At 39.9% G+C, this 19,993-nt stretch overlaps 1 protein-coding gene across 3 annotated transcripts in view; it reads right to left on the minus strand.

The window, feature by feature from the left end:
- RNF13 (ring finger protein 13) overlaps positions 1-1,184 on the minus strand; it is a 136,351-nt gene extending 135,167 nt beyond the window's left edge. Inside the window, exon 1 of one of the 3 annotated variants that reach the window (XM_019748856.3) lies at positions 421-1,184. In XM_019748856.3, coding sequence (XP_019604415.3) covers positions 421-585 — 165 coding nt within the window. In that variant the 5' untranslated portion in view covers positions 586-1,184. The remainder of the gene's footprint in view (positions 1-420) is intronic. The other 2 variants (XM_088794063.1, XM_074333758.2) reach the window with 2 other exon arrangements.
- Between the last annotated feature and the right edge of the window lie 18,809 nt (positions 1,185-19,993).

Genomic DNA, 19,993 nt, shown 5'->3' on the forward strand with positions numbered 1-19,993 from the left:
CCCTCTTTTTCTCAAAGATTGAAGAGTCTCCGCAACTACAGTCAAGCAATTTCGCCCCGGAACTTGCGGCAAGTACTCGACCAAGAGAAGATCTTCTAAACATCTTCCCAGGTTCCTGCCACCTCAGCAGGGGAATGTGAGAAGCCAAACGGATAAACCAACTTTAGCTACGTACAAAGTCACCGGATGGGAATATGGGTGAACTCGGCCTTCCCAGAGCAGGGCTTTTTATTTTTATTTTTTTAACCTTCTGAGAAACGCCAGATTTCCTCCGCGCGCAGCCTGGGGTCAAGTACCAAAAAGACCTTAAGCGGCGGGGCCGCCTCGGAGCTCCAGGGCCCGCGAGGGGGTGTGTTCTCCCGGCCAGGCCCCGCGAAGACAATCCGCCGCCCGGCCGCTGAGAGTCCGAGAGGTTCTTACCTGGAAGCCTGACCCCGCAACATAAACAGGGTCGTCGGCTGCGTCGCTGCGGGAGGAGTCCCTACCCCGACTCCATGACTGAAGATGCGCACCTAACCCCACAACCCGGAGTCGGAGCGGGGACAACACAGAAATGAGGCGGAAGTCCCGCCCCGCGCGCCTCATTGGCCCGCACCCGAAGGCTGAAGAAAGCCATTGGGCTACAGAGCTGCTTGTTAAGGTTCCTTCCCACTCTCACGCCAGGTCTCTCTGCCTGCTAGCGCTGGGCTCGGAGGAATGCCCAGTTTGCAGAGTCGCGTTCTTGGCCGCGTGACGGATCTTCCCTGGAGGGAAGGGCAGGGTGGGGCACACTTCTGGAGCGCAGCTGAAGGATCTGCTTCTGGCGGGGGAAGAACAGGTTGGCCAAGGGTATTGGCTGTGAGCGCTATGTGCCCCCAGGAGTGGAGGCCGTGGGGTCAGGAGGAGACCAGACCTAGTGACCAGGACCACCCGGCCTGGTCCGCTCTGGCTGTTGAGCCATAGCAGCCCCAGACCCAGCTGGCGGGTTGCCCCTGGGCGGGCCTGACTCTGGTGCCAGCGCGTATCTCCCTGCACCGCACTCAGCCGACCCGCTGAAGAGGCGAGGACGGACGACGCCTCACTGCCTCTGCACGGTATCCAGGCTGAGTTCGGGATGGATGAGACCGAGGTCAAAGCCTTCGAGTCCGGGTCGTATTGCTAGAGGTGTGAGCAGCCAGCGGGCTGAACGCGAGTCCTCCCACTCCTGGCTGGGAGCCGTGCTGACGTCAGCACTCTGTGCCTGACACTGGCCATCCAGAGACTCAGCAAAAGCTAAACCATGTGATTAAGTCCTAGGACAGCCTTTTAAAACTTTGCCTCCTTTTGATGAACCAAAAAATCTATTCCCCTACTGCCCTTCTGATAAACCTTCCCTGCCCCAGGTGTTCCAACGTCTAAACAAGCTACTTTGAAATTTAAATTGCCCGGACTGGACCATCCACGGCTGCTAGCCACTTTAAGAGGCAATGGGTTTAGTGCAAAGAATGCAGAGTCCTGAATTAGAATGCCAGGAGACCTAGATTCTGGTCCTGCTTCTGCTTCAAACTAAGACGACTTTAAAAGGCCTTTACAGGTTTCTATCCTTCAACCTCGGCTTTTAAACAAAGGAGGGGCGAGAGAGGACTATAACGTAGAACCCCTGTAGAATACCGTTGGATGAAACTTGTAACCGTGATTGCTGAGGAGACCTGAGTGGCTGGAACACAGGAATGGGAGAAAGACTCTGTCTCTATTGTGTATCCTTTGTGCCTTTGAATTTTGAACCTTGTGAATATTACCTACTCAAAATTTAAATACAAAAAATTTAAAAATCAAATTACAATAAAATAACAAATAAAAGCCATCAAAAGTGTTTTCTTCTATGATTATATATTCTATATATTTTTAAATTTCACCAGTTGTTTAGACATTCAATACTTATTACATAGTCGTGTCTTTAAGATAGTCATAAATAAAACTCAGAATTGGGAATATTAACTATGAAGGCTAGTGGAATTAGTGTAAACACAGTTACAATATCTACAAGCACTTCATCAAATTCTCAAATTGGTTTTATATTCAGAGATTTCTTGCATGACATTGAAAAAAGTAAAAAATAATAACAATGTTCACATATTACAGGTTAAAAAAGAACAAAGAACTTTGTTTATTCTGTAAATAAAAGCGCCTTGAGTACAGAACATTTTAATCCAACTATTCTGATCTTCAGATCACAATTGGTATTAGAGGCAGACTAATTGTGCTCCACCCTGCAGAAGCATTTATTCTCCCCACTGTATTGAATGAAGGCAGATGGGAAGAAAATAGATTGGAAAAACGTACTAAAGTTTTCAAAGTAGGTTAGATGGTAAGGTTGGGAGATAATTACGATTTTCAAGAACATAGGGGTTAACCATGGCACATGCTACTAATAGCCACTAATTATATCTTTATGAAAACAAAAGAAAATGAACATTTGGGACTTTGCATTTGACAGGTGTTTTTTCAAATCCTCCTAAAAGTACAAACAGAATATAACATTGTAGAATTTCCTACCTCCAAAATATTTTAAGACAGCAATAACAACTAAAAAAACAAGATACCCAATTAGCTAATTGTCTAAAATGGTCTAGAAGTAGTTCTCCCTAGAATATGAAAAGAATGCAGGAAATCTCTTTAAGCACTGAGCTCAACCAAAGACATTAAACTTTTGTCTCTAGGCATTATTATATTTAGAATTTTTTTTTTTTTAAAAAAGGTAATTTTAGAATCAGAGAAAATGCTATTTTTATTTTGAAAAGGAGAAAATAAAATTATTCCTGTGATAAAAGAAGGAAAAGAATCTATAAAGAATCCACAGGAACCCATATACGTGGATGATAAAAGGATTCTATGAAAGGTAACTTCCTAGAGTGATCTGGTCATAAATTCCTAACTACACTGGTCATGATGAGTAGTCACCCCCCAGGCACACAGCTTCTTTGGTGACAGGATTTTAAGCCAGACCTGTCTATTATTCTTGTGCATCTAGGTTAACATACCTTTGAAATTCCAGTAATAATACCCCTTGAAGGGCACATAATCTTGTAACTATTCTGTAATCACATCCCCCCCTTGCTTTCTCCCACCTTCATATAATCTTCCTTACTTCCCTTCTTAATTTCAAATGTACAAAAGAAACTGCAAAAGTATTATTCTTGAAAGCATTTGAGATCTTGGTTCCCTGAAGCAGTTGTCTTCAGTTTAGCTCAAATAAACTCATAAAATTCTCTACAGTTTTTGACATTTCTTACATCAACACATGCATGGAGTACGTACATTTGAAAAAGTTACCAAACAGAACTTTTAAAAACTGTTTTAGGGAATTTTTGGCCAAAGATTAGAAAAAAAAACACCTCGCATTTCTTTACCAAGTTCTAAGCTAACGAATAAGTTTATGTATTTTGTAAGATAATGCGTGAAAGGTTCAAAACACAAAAAGTCAGGTATCAATCAAAAGGATTTTTCAAAAAAGGTTTATTTATTCTCAAGGAATTGAGAAACTTCAGAACAGCTAACTGACACACATTCAACCTTTCCTTTCTTATTTGGGGCATTGAGAGGCAGTCTACTTTCTAACTAAGGTATTACCAAATATGCATGCAAAAATTCATAACTGAAGAGCACGGATCTATACAGTCATGTTAGGAAACAAATTGGCATTATCTGGAAAGGCTGAAAAAAAAACATTTTCTATGACACAGCAATTTCAAACCAGGGAACACAACCTAAAGAAACACAAAATACACATTGAGGTACATTATAGTGAAATTTAAAGATGATCAAAGGAAAACAAAAGTACTTACGTAGGCGGAAAGAAAAATAAAATACTATACTATAGAGGAATAGAGACTAACTCCTCAATAACAACAAAAGAGACTAGAAGTCAATGAAAACATCTTCAAATGCTAGAATAAAATAATTATAATTAGATAATAAAATTTTTAAAAACCATTTTATAGAATCAAAAGGGAAAGCTATTCAACTAATTCCATGAAAGTAGTATACTCTTGATACCAAAACTGAAGAGATAGTACAAGTAAGAAAAATTATAGGCCAATCTCATTTTGAATGAATTTGCAAAAATCCCAAATGAAACACTGATAAACTAAAACTGGCAAAGCTTTAAAAAAAATGACCAGTGTTTATTCCTTAAATGTAAGATAATATTGTGAAGTGTATTAATATGATTCACCATATTAATGCATTAAAAGTGAAAAGCTATTAGATTATCTCAATGCAGAGGGTACCAAAAAAACATACATTTTTTGGATACACATTTTAAGAAAGGAAAAAATTGTATTAAAATGACACTGATGGTAACCACTTTGATCACCTCTTATAATTACAAAAGTCAATCGTGACTTGTATTCATCTTTTGTTATTGGTATATATTGAATATTACAATTTTAATATAGTTTTTTCTTTCTTCAAATGTGTATACATTTTTTTGGCACCCTTTGTATATGCAGAAAAAGCATTTGAGGATTTAAGGAAGGATGTATAATGTACAAGATTTTCCAAGAAACCTCTCTGAAAAGCTGACATAAGCTGAGACTTAAAGAATGAGGGTTCCTAGGTTGTGAGCCACAGAGGCCAACTCTGGCAAATTTAGGTTAAAAAAAAAAAAGTAATTTATTTGAAGGATATGGGAATACTCACAGCATTAAAAGGATGCTGAAAGTACAGTCTTTGAAAGACCAATAACCAGTAGCTCTAATTTTCCCACAGAATCAACATTCTCATCCCAGCAGTACCACTCCATTTTTATCACTCTGCTCACAGTTCAAATTCCAGGAACAGAGACTTCCACTGGCTTACCTTGTGACACATGTTCATCTCTTGATAAAAGTGCCTTAAATAACTGTCCCGTCAGATCATATACCATTGGATGTTGAAATTGGGATGATGTTATTAAAAAAGATAGAACAAATGCTGAGTAAGGTCACTCAGAAAGAATTGAACAACCTGGACTTCCAGTCACGATGGTGGAGTAGCTTAACTCTGAGATCACCCCCTCCCACTAGCTTACCTTGTGACACATGCTCATCTCTTGATCAGAGTGCCTTAAATAACTGTCCCATCGGATCATACACCATTGGATGTTGAAATTGGGATGATGTTATCAAAAGAAGATAGAACAAATGCTGAGTAAGAACACCCAGAAAAATGGAACAACATAGATCTCTGGTCAAGATGATGAAGTAGGTTAACCCTGAGATTGCCTCTTCCCATGATCACATCAAAATTATGGTTAAATTACAGCATAACAACTGAAAACCACCTGAAGACTAACTATAACAGAATTCCGAAAACTAAGGCTATAAAGAAGAAGCCATGTTGAGACTGGAAGGACTGACAAAGATGTAGACTGTATATGTCCCAGATGTAGACTGTATATGGCAATTAAGAAATTGGAGGGATATGTCAGCGGTGGCAGTCCCCCCTGAGGAGCGAGGGGTCCCAATCCCACACTGGGCTCCCTAGCCTGGAGCACCAGTGCCAGGAATAGGAATCCCTATAACATCTAGCTGTGAAAACTAGCAGGGATCGTGTCCCAGAGAGACAAAGGGCTGCTAGAGACCAAGGCACTGATCTTAAAGGGCTTTCCCACAAACTCACTGGCTCACAAACTCACTCGCTCTAAGCTCCAGTGCAGGGGCAGCAGCTCAAGAAGCACCAGGGATATATGGGGAGGAACTAAACTGACTAACTTCAGGGCAAGGGCTAGAGGGGCTATGGTCAGGGCAGCTATCTCCAGCAGTTACCATTGTTCTTTTGTTGAGCTCCTTTCCCCCAACCCTGTTCCAAATCTGTGCTTCTATTAAACTGGGTAAAATATTTTGCCCCACCCTGGTAATTCCCTGAGACACCACCCCATGCAACTTGCCTGCTCAACCTGAGCCTCTTCCAGGGGTTCTTCCACAGGAGCAGCCTACTTTGGCATGTGCTGCATACACACTCAAAGGACTGCAAACCCCAAGCAAGTGGTGGCTGTCATAGGTTTGCACTGCAGACTCTCTCAAAGGTCCACCAATTTCACACAAGTGGTGGCTGCCCTTGGCATGTACTACACACTCTCTCAAAAGATGACAAACCCCATATAAGCAGTGGCAGTCTCCTGCCAAGTGGCCCTAATACCAGCACAAGCTGCAATTCACCTCAACTTACGTTGTAATTCCCATCAGATAGCCCCAAACGTGACAGCAGTGGCCAGTCTTGGTATATAACATAGCTCCCATTAAGGAGTTGTAAGCCCAGCACAAGTGGTGGCTGACTTCAGCTCACAACACAGTGCCCACCAACAGATCCCAAACCCAACACAGGTGGGAACCAGCTTCAGATCACAGCCTAGCCTACAAGTTTAGCATAAGATACAACCAACCACAGATCATGTTATGCCTTGTTTTCCCAAAAATAAACCTAACCAGAAAATGAGCCCTGGCATGATTTTTCAGGATGACATCCCCTCAACATAAGCCCTAACGCGTCTTTTGGAGCAAACCTTAATATAAGACTCTGTCTTATTTTCAGGGAAACATGGTAGCTCCTACCAAACAGACCCATGCTGTGCACAAGCAGTAGGTAAACTTGGTTTAACTCAGAGCCACTTCCAAGACGCTCGAGACCCAACACACCCAGTGGCCAGTTTGAAACTGACCAGAGCCCCACCAACCCAGCTCCACAACCAACACAAAGGAAGGGTGGACTTGGCTGGCTCCAGAATCCTGTTAAAGCTACTTCCTCTCTGTGGGGTGAGCCCCCACACAACAGCTCATGTGCTGTAATCGTGGGCAGCCCTCACAGTCAGTCAGCCTGAGGGTCAACCCCAACCACTGATGTGCCAGCAGCAATCAAGGCCCAACTAGAATAGGAGGGCACACACAACCCACACAAGGGACATGCCTTGAGCACCCAGTTCAGGCAACCAGAGAGACTACGCCACGGCCCCACAGGACACCTTCTACATAAGGTCACTATGTTGAGATGTAGCAGATCTACCTAATACATAGAAACAAATACAGGGAGTGAACCCAAATGAGGAGACAAAGAAACATGTCCCAAATGAAATAGCAAGACAAAATCTCAGAAAAAGAACTAAATGAAATGGAGACAAGCAATCTACCAGATGCACAGTTCAAAACACTGGTTATAAGGATGCTCAAGAACCTTGGGAGCAAAATATGAGAACTCAATGAGAAACTCAACAAAGAGATAGAAAACATGACAAAGTATAGAAAACATAAATAAGCACCAACTGAAGAATAGATTAGAGGCAGTCAACGGTAGATTAGATGAAGTAGGGAATCAAATCAGCAATCTGGCAGAGAAAGTAGCAGAATATATCCAATCAGAACAGCAAAAAGAAAAAATATTTTAAAAATTGCAGACAGCTTAAGGGAAATTTTGGACAACATCAAGCAAATCAACATTCATATCATAGGGTCCCCAGAAAGAGATGAGAGAAGGGATTAAAAACCTATTTGAAGAAATAATGACTGAAACTTTCTCTAACCTGGTGAAGGAAACAGATATACAGGTCCAGGTAGCACAGAGAGTCCCAAACAAGCTGAATCCAAAGAGTCCCATACCAAGACACATCATAATTAAAATGCCAAAGCTTAAAGGAAAAGACAGAAGCTTAAAAATAGCAAGAGAGAAGCAGTTAGTCACATACAAGGGAGTTCTCATAAGACTGTCAGCTGATTTTTCAACAGACACTTTGCAAGCCAGAGGAGAACAGCAAGAAATATTCAAAGTGAAGTGATGAAAGGCAAAGATCAACAACCAATATTACTCTACTCAGCAAGGCTGTCATTATTTAGAATCAAAGGAAAAAGAGTTTCCTGGACAAGAAAAAGCTAAAGGAGTATATTACCACAAAACCACTAGCACAAGAAATCTTAAAGGAACTTCTTTAAAAAGAAAAGATAAAAAACAGGAATAAGAAAATATAGGAAAGAAAAACATCTCACTGACAAAGGCAAACAATTAGTAAAAGCAGTGGATCAATCAATTGTGGATCTAGTATAAAGGTCAGAAGACAAAAGTAGCAAGATCATGTGTAATTACAACAATTGATTAATGGATACACACACACACACACAAAAGAAGTAATAATGACAAAAACATAAACATGGAGGGGGTGAGTAAAAATTGTAGTGATTTTCTTTTATTTCTAAATTAAATTTATTGGGGTGACACTGGTTCATCACATTATATAAGTTTCAAGTGTATAATTCTATAATACATCATTTATATATTGCATTGTGTGCTCACCACCTAAAGTCTAGTCTCCCTTTTACACCATATATTTAATCTTCTTTACGCTTTTCATCCTCCCCTCGTCCCCTCCCCCACTGGTAACCTTCATATTGTTGTCTGGATCTATGAGTTTGTTTGCTTGTTTATTTGTTTTGTTTGTTAATTTGTTGCTTTCTGTTTTATATCTCACACAAGTAAAATCACATGGTTCTTGTTCTTTTCTGTCTGACTTATTTCACTTAGCATAATACTCTCAAAATCCAACCATGTTGTCACAAATGGCAGTATTTTCTCCTTTGTTATGGCTGAATATTATTCCATTCTATATATGTATCATATCTTCTTTATCCAATCATCCACCAAAGGACATTTAGTTCTTTCCATGTTTCTACTTGGCTACTGTGAATAATGCTGCAATGAACATGGGATACGTATATCTTTACAAATAAATGTTTTTAAAATTTGGGGGATAAATACCCAGAAGAGGGATTACTGAGTCATATGGTAACTCTAAAATTGATTTTGGAATATGTTCTAACTGAAGTGACCATCATCTTAAAATAGACCACTATAACTACAGTTTGGTATATATGAACCACATGGTAACCTCAAAACAAAAATCTATAAGAGCTATACAATAAACAAAGAGAAAGGAATCTGAGCATGACACTATAGAAAGTCATGAACATACAAGAGAAGAGAGCAACAGAATAAGAATGGAACAGAGAAGAACTACAAATACAATCAGTAAATGATCATAACTACATATCTATAAACAATTGCATAAATGTAAATGCACTAAATGTTCCAATCAAAACATAAGGTGGCTGAGTGAAAAAGAAAACAAGAACCATACGTAAGTTGCTGAAAACAGACTTACCTCAGATCAAAAGACACAGACAGAAAATAAAGAGACAAAAAAAGATTTTTCAGGCAAATGGAAATGAAAAGAAAGTGGGGGGTATCAGTACTTATGTCAGACAAAATAGACTTTAAAACAAAATGCTGTAACAAAAAACAAAAAAGGGCATTTTATAATGATAAAGGGATGAGTCAACAAGAGGACATAACTCTTATAAACATCTATGCACCCAACATAGGAACATTGAAATACATAATATAAAGCAAATATTGACAGTCATAAAGGGAGAATTGACAGTAACACAATAATAATAGAGGACCTTAAAACCCAATCGACTTCAGTAGGTAGATCATTCAGACAGAAAATCAACAAGGAAAAAGGGGCCTCAAATTACACATCAGATCAGAGAGACTTCATAGATATTTTTGGAACATTACACCCAAATTAACAGAATTTACATTGTTGTCAAGGGCACATGGAACATTTTACAAGATATACCACATGCTAAGCCACAAAACAAATCTCAATAAATTTAAGAAGATTGAAGTCATATCAAGCGTCTTCTCTGACCACAGTGCTATGAAAAGTGGAAATCAATTACAAGAAGAAAACCAGAAAACTCACAAATATATGAAGGCTGAATAACATGTTATTAAACAGAAAGTCGGCCAAAAATGAGATCAACGAGGATATCAAAAAATACTTTGAGACAAATGAAAATGAAAACACAATGACCCAAAATCTGTGGGATGCAGTGAAAGCAGTCCTAAGAGGGAAATTCATAGCAATGCAGGCTTACCTAACAAAACAAGAAAAATCTCAAATCAACAGTCTACCTTTGCACCTAAGGGAACTGGACAAAGAACAGCAAAATAAGCCTAAAGAGAGTACAAAGAAGGAAATAATAAAGATCAGTGCAGAAAAAAATGAAATAGAGATCAAAAAACAAAAAAAACAACAACAGATCAATGAAACCAACAGCTGGTTTTTGGAAAAAATAAACAAAATAAAAAAACCTTTAGCCAGACTCATCAAGAGAAAGAGAGAGAGGACCCAAATTAATAAAATCAAAAATGAAAGAGGAGAAGTGATAGCAGATACCGCAGAAATAAAAAAATTTTAAGAAAATACCACAAGCAACTATATGACAACAAATAAAACTATCTGGAAGAAATGGATATATTTCTAGAAACATACAATCTTCCAAGACTGAATCAAGAAAAAACAGAAAATCTGAACAGGCTGATTACTACCAATGAAATTGAATCAGTAATCAGCAAGCTCCCAACAAACAAAAGTACTGGACCAGATGGATTCACAGGTGAATTTTACCAAATAGTCAAAATAAACAAACAAACAAAACAAAACAAAAAACCACCTATTCTCCTCAAACTATTCCAAAAAATCCAGAAGAAGGGAAGCCTCCCAAGCTAATTTTATGGGGCCACTATTACTCTGATCCCAAAACCAGACAAAGATATTACAAAAAAAGAAAACTATAGTCCAATATCCCTAATGAACATAGATGCAAAAATCCTCAACAAAATATTAGGAAACCGAATTCAGCAATACATTAAAAACATCATATACCACGATCAAGTGGGATTCATACCTGGTATGCAAGGTTGGTTCAATATCTGCAAATCAATTAACGTAATACACCACATTAACAACATAAAAAACAAAAATCATACGGGCATAGCAACAGATGCAGAAAGAACATTTGACAAAATCCAACATCCTTTTATGATAAAAACTCTTAGCAAAGTGGGAATAGAGAGATCACATGTCAACATAATAGAGGCCATATACAATAAACCCACGGTTAACATCAGGAACAAGACAAGGATGCCCACTTTCACCACTTTTATTCAGCATAGTACTGGGAGTTCTAGCCACAGTAATCATGCAAGAAAAAGAAATAAAAGGCATTCAAATTGGAAAGGAGGAAGTAAAATTGTCATTATATGCAGATGATATGATACTATATATAGAAAACCCCAAAGACTCCACAAAAAAACTATTAGAACTGATAAGAGAATTTGGTAAAGTAGCAGGATACAAAATTAATATTCAGAAATCAGTTACATTTGTGTACACCAATAATAAATTATCAGAAGGAGAAATCAGGAAAACAATTTCATTTACAATTGCTTTAAAAACAATAAAATACTTAGGAATAAATTTAACCAAAGAAGTAAAAGACCTGTACTCAGAAAATTATAAGATACTGAAGAGAGAAATCAAAGAAGATACAAATAGATGGAAACACATACTATGCTTATGGATAGGGAGAATTAATATAGTCACAATGTCAATACTACCTAAGGCAATATACAGATTCAACGCAATTCATATCAAATTACCAATGACATTTTTCACAGAAATAGAATACATAATCTTAAAATTTATATGGAACCATAAAAAATCCCCTAATAGCCAGAGCAATCTTGAGAAATAAGAACAAAGTGGGAGGTATCACGCTACCTGACATTAACTCATACTACAAGGCTATAGTAATCAAAACAGCATGGTACTGGCATAAAAACAGACACATAGATCAATGAAACAGAACAGAAAGCCCAGAAATAAAATAATTTAATCTACAACAATGGAAGCAAGAATTTACATTGGAGTAAAGACAGTCTGTTCAATAAATGGTGCTGGGAAAACTGGACAGATACATGCAAAAAAAATGAAGCTGGACCACCTCCTTATGCCATATACAAGAACAAATTCAAAATAGATTAAAGACTTAAACGTAAGATCTGAAACCATAAAACTCTTAGAACAAAATATAGGAAGTAAATTTGCAGACATTACCATGAGTAATATTTTTACTGATATATCCCCCTTGGGCAAGGGAAGTAAAAGAAAAAATAAACATATGGAATTTCATCAAACTAAAAAGTTTTTTCTCAGCAAAGGAAACCATCAATAAAACAAAAAGGCATGCTACTGAATGGGAGAAGATATTTGTCAATGATACATCTGACAAGGGGTTAATATCCAAAATTTATAAAGCACTCAACACCAAAAAAAGCAAACAACCCAATTAAAAAATGAGCAGAGGATATAAAGAGCTATTTCTCTAAAGAGGACATACAGATGGCCAACAGACATATGAAAAGAATGCTGAACCTCACTAATTATTAGAGAAATGCAAATAAAAACCACAATGAGATACCAACTCACTCTGGTCAGAATGGCTGTCATCAATAAATCAACAAACAATAAGCGCTGGTTAGGATGTGGAGAGAAGGGAACCCTCATGCATTGTTGGTGGGATTGCAGATTGGTGCAGCCACTATGGAAATCAATATGGAGGTATCTCAAAAAACTGGAAATGGAGGGGCCGGCCCGGTGGCTCAGGAGGTTGGAGCTCCATGCTCCAAACTCGGAAGGCTGCCGGTTTGATTCCCACATGGGCCAGTGGGCTCTCAACCACAAGGCTGCCAGTTCAACTCCTCGAGTCCCGCAAGGGATGGTGGGCTGCACCCCCTGCAACTAGCAATGGCAACTGGACCTGGAGCTGAGCCACGCCCTCCTCAACTAAGACTGAAAGGACAACAACTTGACTTGGAAAAAAAAGTCCTGGAAGTACACACTGTTCCCCAATAAAGTCCTGTAAAAAAGAAAGAAAAAAAAATAACAACAACGGGAAATGGAACTACCTTACGACCCAGCAATTCTGCTCTGAGGTATCTATCCAGAGAAATCCAAAATACTAATTCAAAAAAATATATGCACCCCTATGTTTATTGCAGGGCTATTCCCAATAGCCAAGACATGGAAACAACCGAAATGCCCATCAGTAGACGACCGGATTAAGAAACTGTGGTACATTTATACAATGAAGTATTACTCGACCATAAAGAAGAATGAAATCTTACCATTTGCAACAATATAGATGGACCTAGAGAACATTATGTTAAGTGAAATAAGTCAGACAGAGAAAGACAAATACTATATGATCTCACTTATATGTGGAATCTAAAGAACTAAATAAATAAGCAAACTAAACAGAAATAGTCTCAGGAATATAGAGGAAAAACTGAGGGTTGCTAGATGGGAGAGGGGAGGGGATGAGGAAAACAGGGAGGGGAATAGAAAGCACAAATTGGTAACTACAATATTGCCACAGGGAGGGGCAGCCGGGTGGCTCAGTTGGTTAGAGCCAGTGCTCATAACACCAACATTGCCAGTTTGATTCCCACTTGGGACAGTGAGCTGCGCCCTCCACAACTAGAGTGAAAACAAGGGCTTGACTTGGAGCTGAGCCGCACGCTCCACGACTAGACTGAAAAAACAACGACTTGAGTTGGAGCTGATGGGTCCTGGAAAGAAAGATAGGTTGGGGAAATATAATCAATAAAGATTTGGTAGGGTATCCGACGGACACTTGTCTTGTTAGGGAGTCTACTTCATGGACAGTGTAGCTGTCTAACCACTGCAGTGTACATACATCTGAAGCTGAATATTACTGCATGTCAACTATAATTTTATAGTCACAGGATGTGGAGTGCAGCATAAGGAATAGAGTCAACGGTATTGTAACAGCTAAAGACAATGTCTGAGAGGTAATCGATTGAGAGAGGGGAGTTACGACAGGTGATACCACTTTGTGAGAGTTGATCTAACTATTACATTGTTTTGTACACCTGAAACTAATTTAAAAATTTAAAGTCATACAAAACTAAAAGAAAACAAACTAACAACAACAACAACAAAAACAAGAACCAAACCGATACTTGAAAGCCCATCCTTTCTTTCCTTTTCTTCCCATTATGCTGAAAGTTTTCCCTTGGATGCGTTTCTCCACCTCCCAAGCTGGGATCTGCCCTTGCTTTCCAACTCACAGCACTTTTCACACCAGGGGGAACATCTGCCTTCATTATCTACCTTCCCAGAGGACCAAGACCGTGGTTACCTCATCGTAGCCAGGTGCACCTAGTGGAGCTCAGAAACCTCTGCAGGAACCTGTCAGCGATGGGAGGGATTTCCCAAGGGAGGCTCCGCCCACCGTGCTGAGTCCAAGGTGCCCCACGAGCAACCAGCCTGCGGGGGCGGGGCCACAGCCATGGGCGGGGCCTGAGAGCCTAAGAGGTTTGGCTTCTTAAGGACGGCACCAGATGGCCAGGCGTCTGACCTCGGGATTCCTGGTCATCCATCCATGGCTTCTGGAAGATTAGAGTTGAGATTTAACGCAAAGACAAGTTCTGAGGAGGATTTCTGGACTCCCAGGTAACGCCCCCCCCCCCGCCCTGCTTGTAGGATGGATCCTTCCCTCCAACCTCCATTTCCACACCCAGCAGCCTGGCCTCGTGCCCTCTCAGCCCCCAGTCCCCGCGCGAGTCCATGCCGCCCCAGAAGATGCTCAGACGTGGGTGCGGTGCTGCGCCTGACTGATGACCACTGGCCCCTTCACATCAGGAACCTCACGGAAACTCCACCAAGGCGATGACAGTAATAAACACAATAACAATATTGACAGGTGTGAAGGCTTCACTTTGCACAGGCTGCCTGGCTTTGCACAAATAAACTACGTCTCAGATCTCATCTCTTGTGTAAGGTGATACTAATGCGGACTAATAGCATAATGTCCTGAGAACTGGAAGAAACAAGTGAAAACCATGAAATAGAGTTAAGAGCCGTTGTTAATGAGGAGGCTGGGGTCCTTGATGCACTTAGCACACGCGCCTCGCCAGCCCCCAGAGAGCCCGGTGCCGTGGACGTGCTTGCACAGGTCAGAGGGACAGTGACATGTCAAGATGCCCCCGGTCCACACACTCAATTAAGAAGTCGTCATCTCTGATTCTCTGCAGGACCAGTGACCCAAAGAAGGATGTTCACGGTCCTTTGGTGGTTGTTTTCAGAGCTTTATCTCCCGTGGGACCCATCAGTGACTCTAGTAGGAGTGGTTCCTGGGAACCCCAGGTAAAGACCATGAAGGCTTTAGTGTCAGCGGACAGAGAGGGTAGAGGCAGAGCCCTTGTCACGCCCTGCGAGGTCCAGGACAACAGCACGTGAGCCTCCCCAGCTGAGCGGCTTCTTACAGGTAAGAAAATCTCAGGTAACTGCCTTGGATGCAGGTATTGCTAGGTTCATGCGATTACTGAGGAACTACTGTGTGCAGCGGTTCTGTGTGAATAAGGCACTGTCACCATGTTTCTCTTAGAAAGACCTGAAAGAGAATCCTTTTCGTGACTGTTTCTCCTGTTAGAAAATATCATTTAGTGAATCTGAAAGACGGAAAAGTAAGACGAACCTTCAAGACAATTACTGTTAACTTTTTGATGCATCTCTTTCCATATTTTGCTATGCCCATATTTACATTGCTTAAATGAAATGCACTTTAAAAGAAAAGCACTCACCATCATAAATATTTTTTATGTCATAAACTTTCATAAACAACATTTTTAATGATGACATCCTAGAAGTGGTAGAATATTATATTCTATTTTTGTTGACATTTGGGTAGTTTCTAATTTTTAAAATTTTCAATATTTTGCTACCATGTTTGCCCATAATTATAGTTGCTCATTAACTGTTCTATGCCAAACAGCACAAAACTTTTCCTAGATGTCTGCTTAACTCCGGATATTGTCATGGGCTGACTACTTTTCTCTTTTTCCAATCTTCCTTAGACAAGTTACCCCCTCATGTGGTTAGCTATTTAAAGGCTAGTCCTGAGTTTCAAGTCAACAAAACCAAGCCTGCTAAGCATCCTCAACGTACAATCTCCCAAACTTAACCCATTATCTCTGCCCTCAACCGTCTCTTCCTCTTATCTGCCCAGTATCAGTAGCAGCACCTGGACACAAGAGCCATTCTGTGCTCCTCCCTCTTCACTTCCCGCACAGCCTGTCATCTTCTCCATGGGATGGACAGATATGCTGGGCAGAGCAATCGTAAAGTTCTCACCGTCCACTACACCCCCCAAAATACACTGTAAGATCTTTTAGATCAGGAGGTGTATTTTTTAAATTAAATTTTTTTTAAAAGATTTTATTGGGGAAGGCGAACAGGACTTTATTGGGGAACAGTGTGTACTTCAGGACTTTTTTTTTTTTTCAAGTCAAGTTGTTGTCCTTTCAGTCTTAGTTGTGGAGGGCACAGCTCAGCTCCAGGTCCAGTTGCCATTTTCTAGTTGCAGGGGGCACAGCCCACCATCCCTTGCGGGAGTCGAACTGGCAACCTTGTGGTTGAGAGGACGCATTCCAACCAACTGAGCCATCCAGGAGGCAGCTCAGCTCAAGGTGCCGTGTTGCAGGGGGCGCTGCCCACCATCCCTTGCGGGAGTCGAGGAATTGAACTGGCAACCTTGTGGTTGAGAGCCCAGTGGCCTATGTGGGAATCGAACCGGCAGCCTTCGGAGTTAGGAGCACGGAGCTCTAACCGCCTGAGCCACCAGGCCGGCCCCTAAATTAGTTTTTAATTGTATTAAATCATATAAGTTGACATTATCTAAGTCAAAATTAAAACATTCCCATTAAGATTACATATCCCAGACATACCGATAAGTAACAGACATTATGAAAAGATGTTCAATGTTACTAATCATCAGGGAAATGCAAGTCGAAACGACAATGAGATATGACCTCACACCTGTGAGAATGGCTATTATCGAAAAGTCAACAAATAAGTGTTGGCAACATTGTGGAGAAGAGGGAACCCTTGTGAAATGTTGGTGGAATGTAGATTGGGGCATTCTCTACAGAACACAGTTTGGAGATTCTGCTAAAAGTTAGAAATAGAACTATCATATGACCCAGCCATTCTAATTCTGGGTATTTATCCATGGAAAATACAAACATTAATTCAGAAATAAATATGCAGCACTATGTTCATTGCAGCATTATTTACAATAGCTAAGATATGAAAGCAACCCACGTGTCCATTGCTAGATGAATGGATAAGGAAGAAGTGGTACAGATATACAATGGAATATTCCTCACCCCTAAAATAGAATGAAATCTTTCCATTTGCAGCAACATGGATGGAGCTAGAGGGTATTACGCTAAGTGAAATAAGTCAGACAGTGAAAAGCAAATACCATATGACTTCACATAGATGTGAAATCTAAACCAAATAAATGAACAAACAAAACAGGAACAAACTCAGATACGGAGAACAAATTATTGGTTGCCAGATGGGAGGGGGTTGAGGATGGGGTGGGTGAAAAAGGTGAAAGGGGTTAAGAAGTACAAATTGTCCTTTATAAAACTAATCGCAGGGATGTAAGGTACAGCGTAGCGAATATAGTCACTAATATTGTAATAACTATGGATGGTGTCAGATGGTACTAGACTTATCAGGGTGATCACTTCCTAAGGTATATAGATGTCTAATCACTATGTTATACACCTGAAGCTAATATAATACTCTATGTCAACTGTAATTGAAACATTAAAACAATTACAAAATAAAGGTAAAAATAAAGACGCCCACTGATCACGCCTTCTTAGGAGGTAAACACTATGATCACTATACCTGTTTGGATACATTCTGTGCTGTGCATTGACCTGGAATATGTATGGTTCATTTATTGATTTTACATAAAACGGTATCATGTAGTGCACATTGTCTGCAGCATGTTTCTTGTGTTCCACAGATATCCTGTCCACCTACCTAGAGCAGCACATATAGACGTCTCTGATGCCTTTTAACCACTGTGTGGTATTTCTGTAAATGTATAGTCAGCACGCTCAGATTGCTGCATGTCTGTGTCCTACTTTTCATTATTACAGACAATGCTGCCGTGACCATCTTTCTACCTGCCTCCCTGTGCATACGTTCAAGTGCTTCTCTAGAGTATGTTCCAAGAAATGGATCACACTCTTGTGGGTCAGAAGGTTCACATTTTTAAAAGCATGTATTTACTTATGTAAAACACTCAATGAATACATTGTTTGAATAGGAAGTAAATGCACATGGTGAAAAAAATCATTGAAAAGTTGTGTAGCAAAAGGTTGTGTCTTTTAGTCTGGACCGGTTCCTCAGTTGATGCTTGATTTTAATACGTGTTAAATAGTATAAGCTAGCTATTTGCGGTATGTCTTTAAATTAGGGTTTGTTTGTCATTTCCTCATGCTTAGTTTTAGGTTATATGTCTTTAGTAGGATTAGCACACAAGTGAGCTGACCTTTTATTTCATCCTGCATGATTCTCATTTACCTCATTACTCAATTTAAGTGTTTGATTAAGGTGTTATCTGCCAGAGCTTTATACTGTAAAGTTCTCTTTTTTCTTTGTTATTACTATTTTGTATAGTGGTACTTTCTGTATATATTTTTAATTAGAAATAGAGACTATATGTATATATTTTTTCATTCACTCCATTCATTTATATTCAGATGAGCACATGGTTTTCTATTTTACTCTGTTAATTGTAGTCTGTAATCAATATTTATTTTGATGTTCATATTGTCACAGGTTTAGACAGTGGGAGTCACTTTAAATAGGCTTCTGGGTCCTTTTGACATGTCTCTATCATTTTTTTTTTAACATTTTCTTTCTTTCTCATGCAACACATATGAGGACCATCTTGTATTTTCCCTGCACCTGTCTTAGATTCAACGCTCTCTGGGGGACTGAGGTTCCTTTAGCAAATACTGCTTTCTGATAATGCATTGTAAATGGTCCTTTTTAAAATTTGGACACCAGACTACAGAGATTATCTGGAACCTATAATTTTAAGAGAGTGTTTCTCAAACTGCAGATTCTGACCCATTAATGAATTATGAAATAATTGTGTGATTGTAACAAACACTTACAAAACAGTGAAACAAAATGCAATAGATAATATTAGAGTGTGTTGTATATAACAAGGGTCCGTAATATTACATAAAACTTTTATACTAGTTTTGTGCATGTGTGTATATAGTGTTTGATGATAAAAATTATTTTATGTATATTTGTGTGAGTCTCTGTCAAAAAAGTTTGAAAGCAACTCCCTTGGATTTAAAGCTACCTCAAGCAATTTTACAATATTGCAGTTTGAAATGAAGCCCCAACAATACATTTAAAATATAAAAGTGCAGATTGCTTTTCGTTACATTATTTTAAAGGGATTGACAGGTGACTTTTCCCTGAGAAGCCCAGCCCTGGAATGTCTAGGCATTTCCAAAGGGCCGGGACCCAGTTATCCCAATAAACTGTGGGAGCCCAAGTGCTGTCTCCCTGGGAGCGTCTGAGGTAGCGGGTTCCTCTTCTAGTCTGTGATGTTGCTGTTGTCCCGCTGGGGTGGGAGGTTGGAAGTACTGTGTTTTCCCTAAAGAGACTGTGAGGACCCAGTTTTCCAAGGTTTCCTCTGCCAGGAAGATGGCATCACACTCCTCCCCTATTAGTGGGAAAGGCACCTGGCTTGGGCAGCTGACAACTCTAACCCTTAACTCCCTCTTTGCTAGAGACCCTCCCCTTTCTTTCCCACTGGGTCTTGGGAAGATGGAAAGCAGCCTTAAAAGCTATTTGTGTCTTAGCCGTGCCATGTGAGTCTTTGTTTCTGTGTGAAGGCCTACTCATTCTGAGGAGAGTTCTGTCCCTAGAATTAGAAAGTAATCCTTAATCAGAGTAATGCAGTGTCACACTTTCAATCTGCTAATGAGCTTTGGACAGAAACAGCACATCTTTCTCTAGTTGGTGGATGCCCCTTTTAGAGGATATGTGATGTCCTCACCAGATCTTTCCTCAGCTGGATGAAAACACTTCAGAACCAAAAGAATCCCCAGGGCAGGAAGGGTCCCTTTATGTTTTTGGCTCTTGACTCTTTAAGTCGCCCAATTTCTCACTTATAGTCTACCTTCTCTCCCATTAAAATGGCTGCCTATTAAACTCATTAGTGGAATCTAACTTGTTGTGTTTCTTAAC

This window comes from Rhinolophus sinicus, chromosome 17 (assembly GCF_057876585.1).
Source record: "Rhinolophus sinicus isolate RSI-liver-muscle chromosome 17, RSI-T2T, whole genome shotgun sequence".
NCBI classification, from domain to species: domain Eukaryota; kingdom Metazoa; phylum Chordata; class Mammalia; order Chiroptera; family Rhinolophidae; genus Rhinolophus; species Rhinolophus sinicus.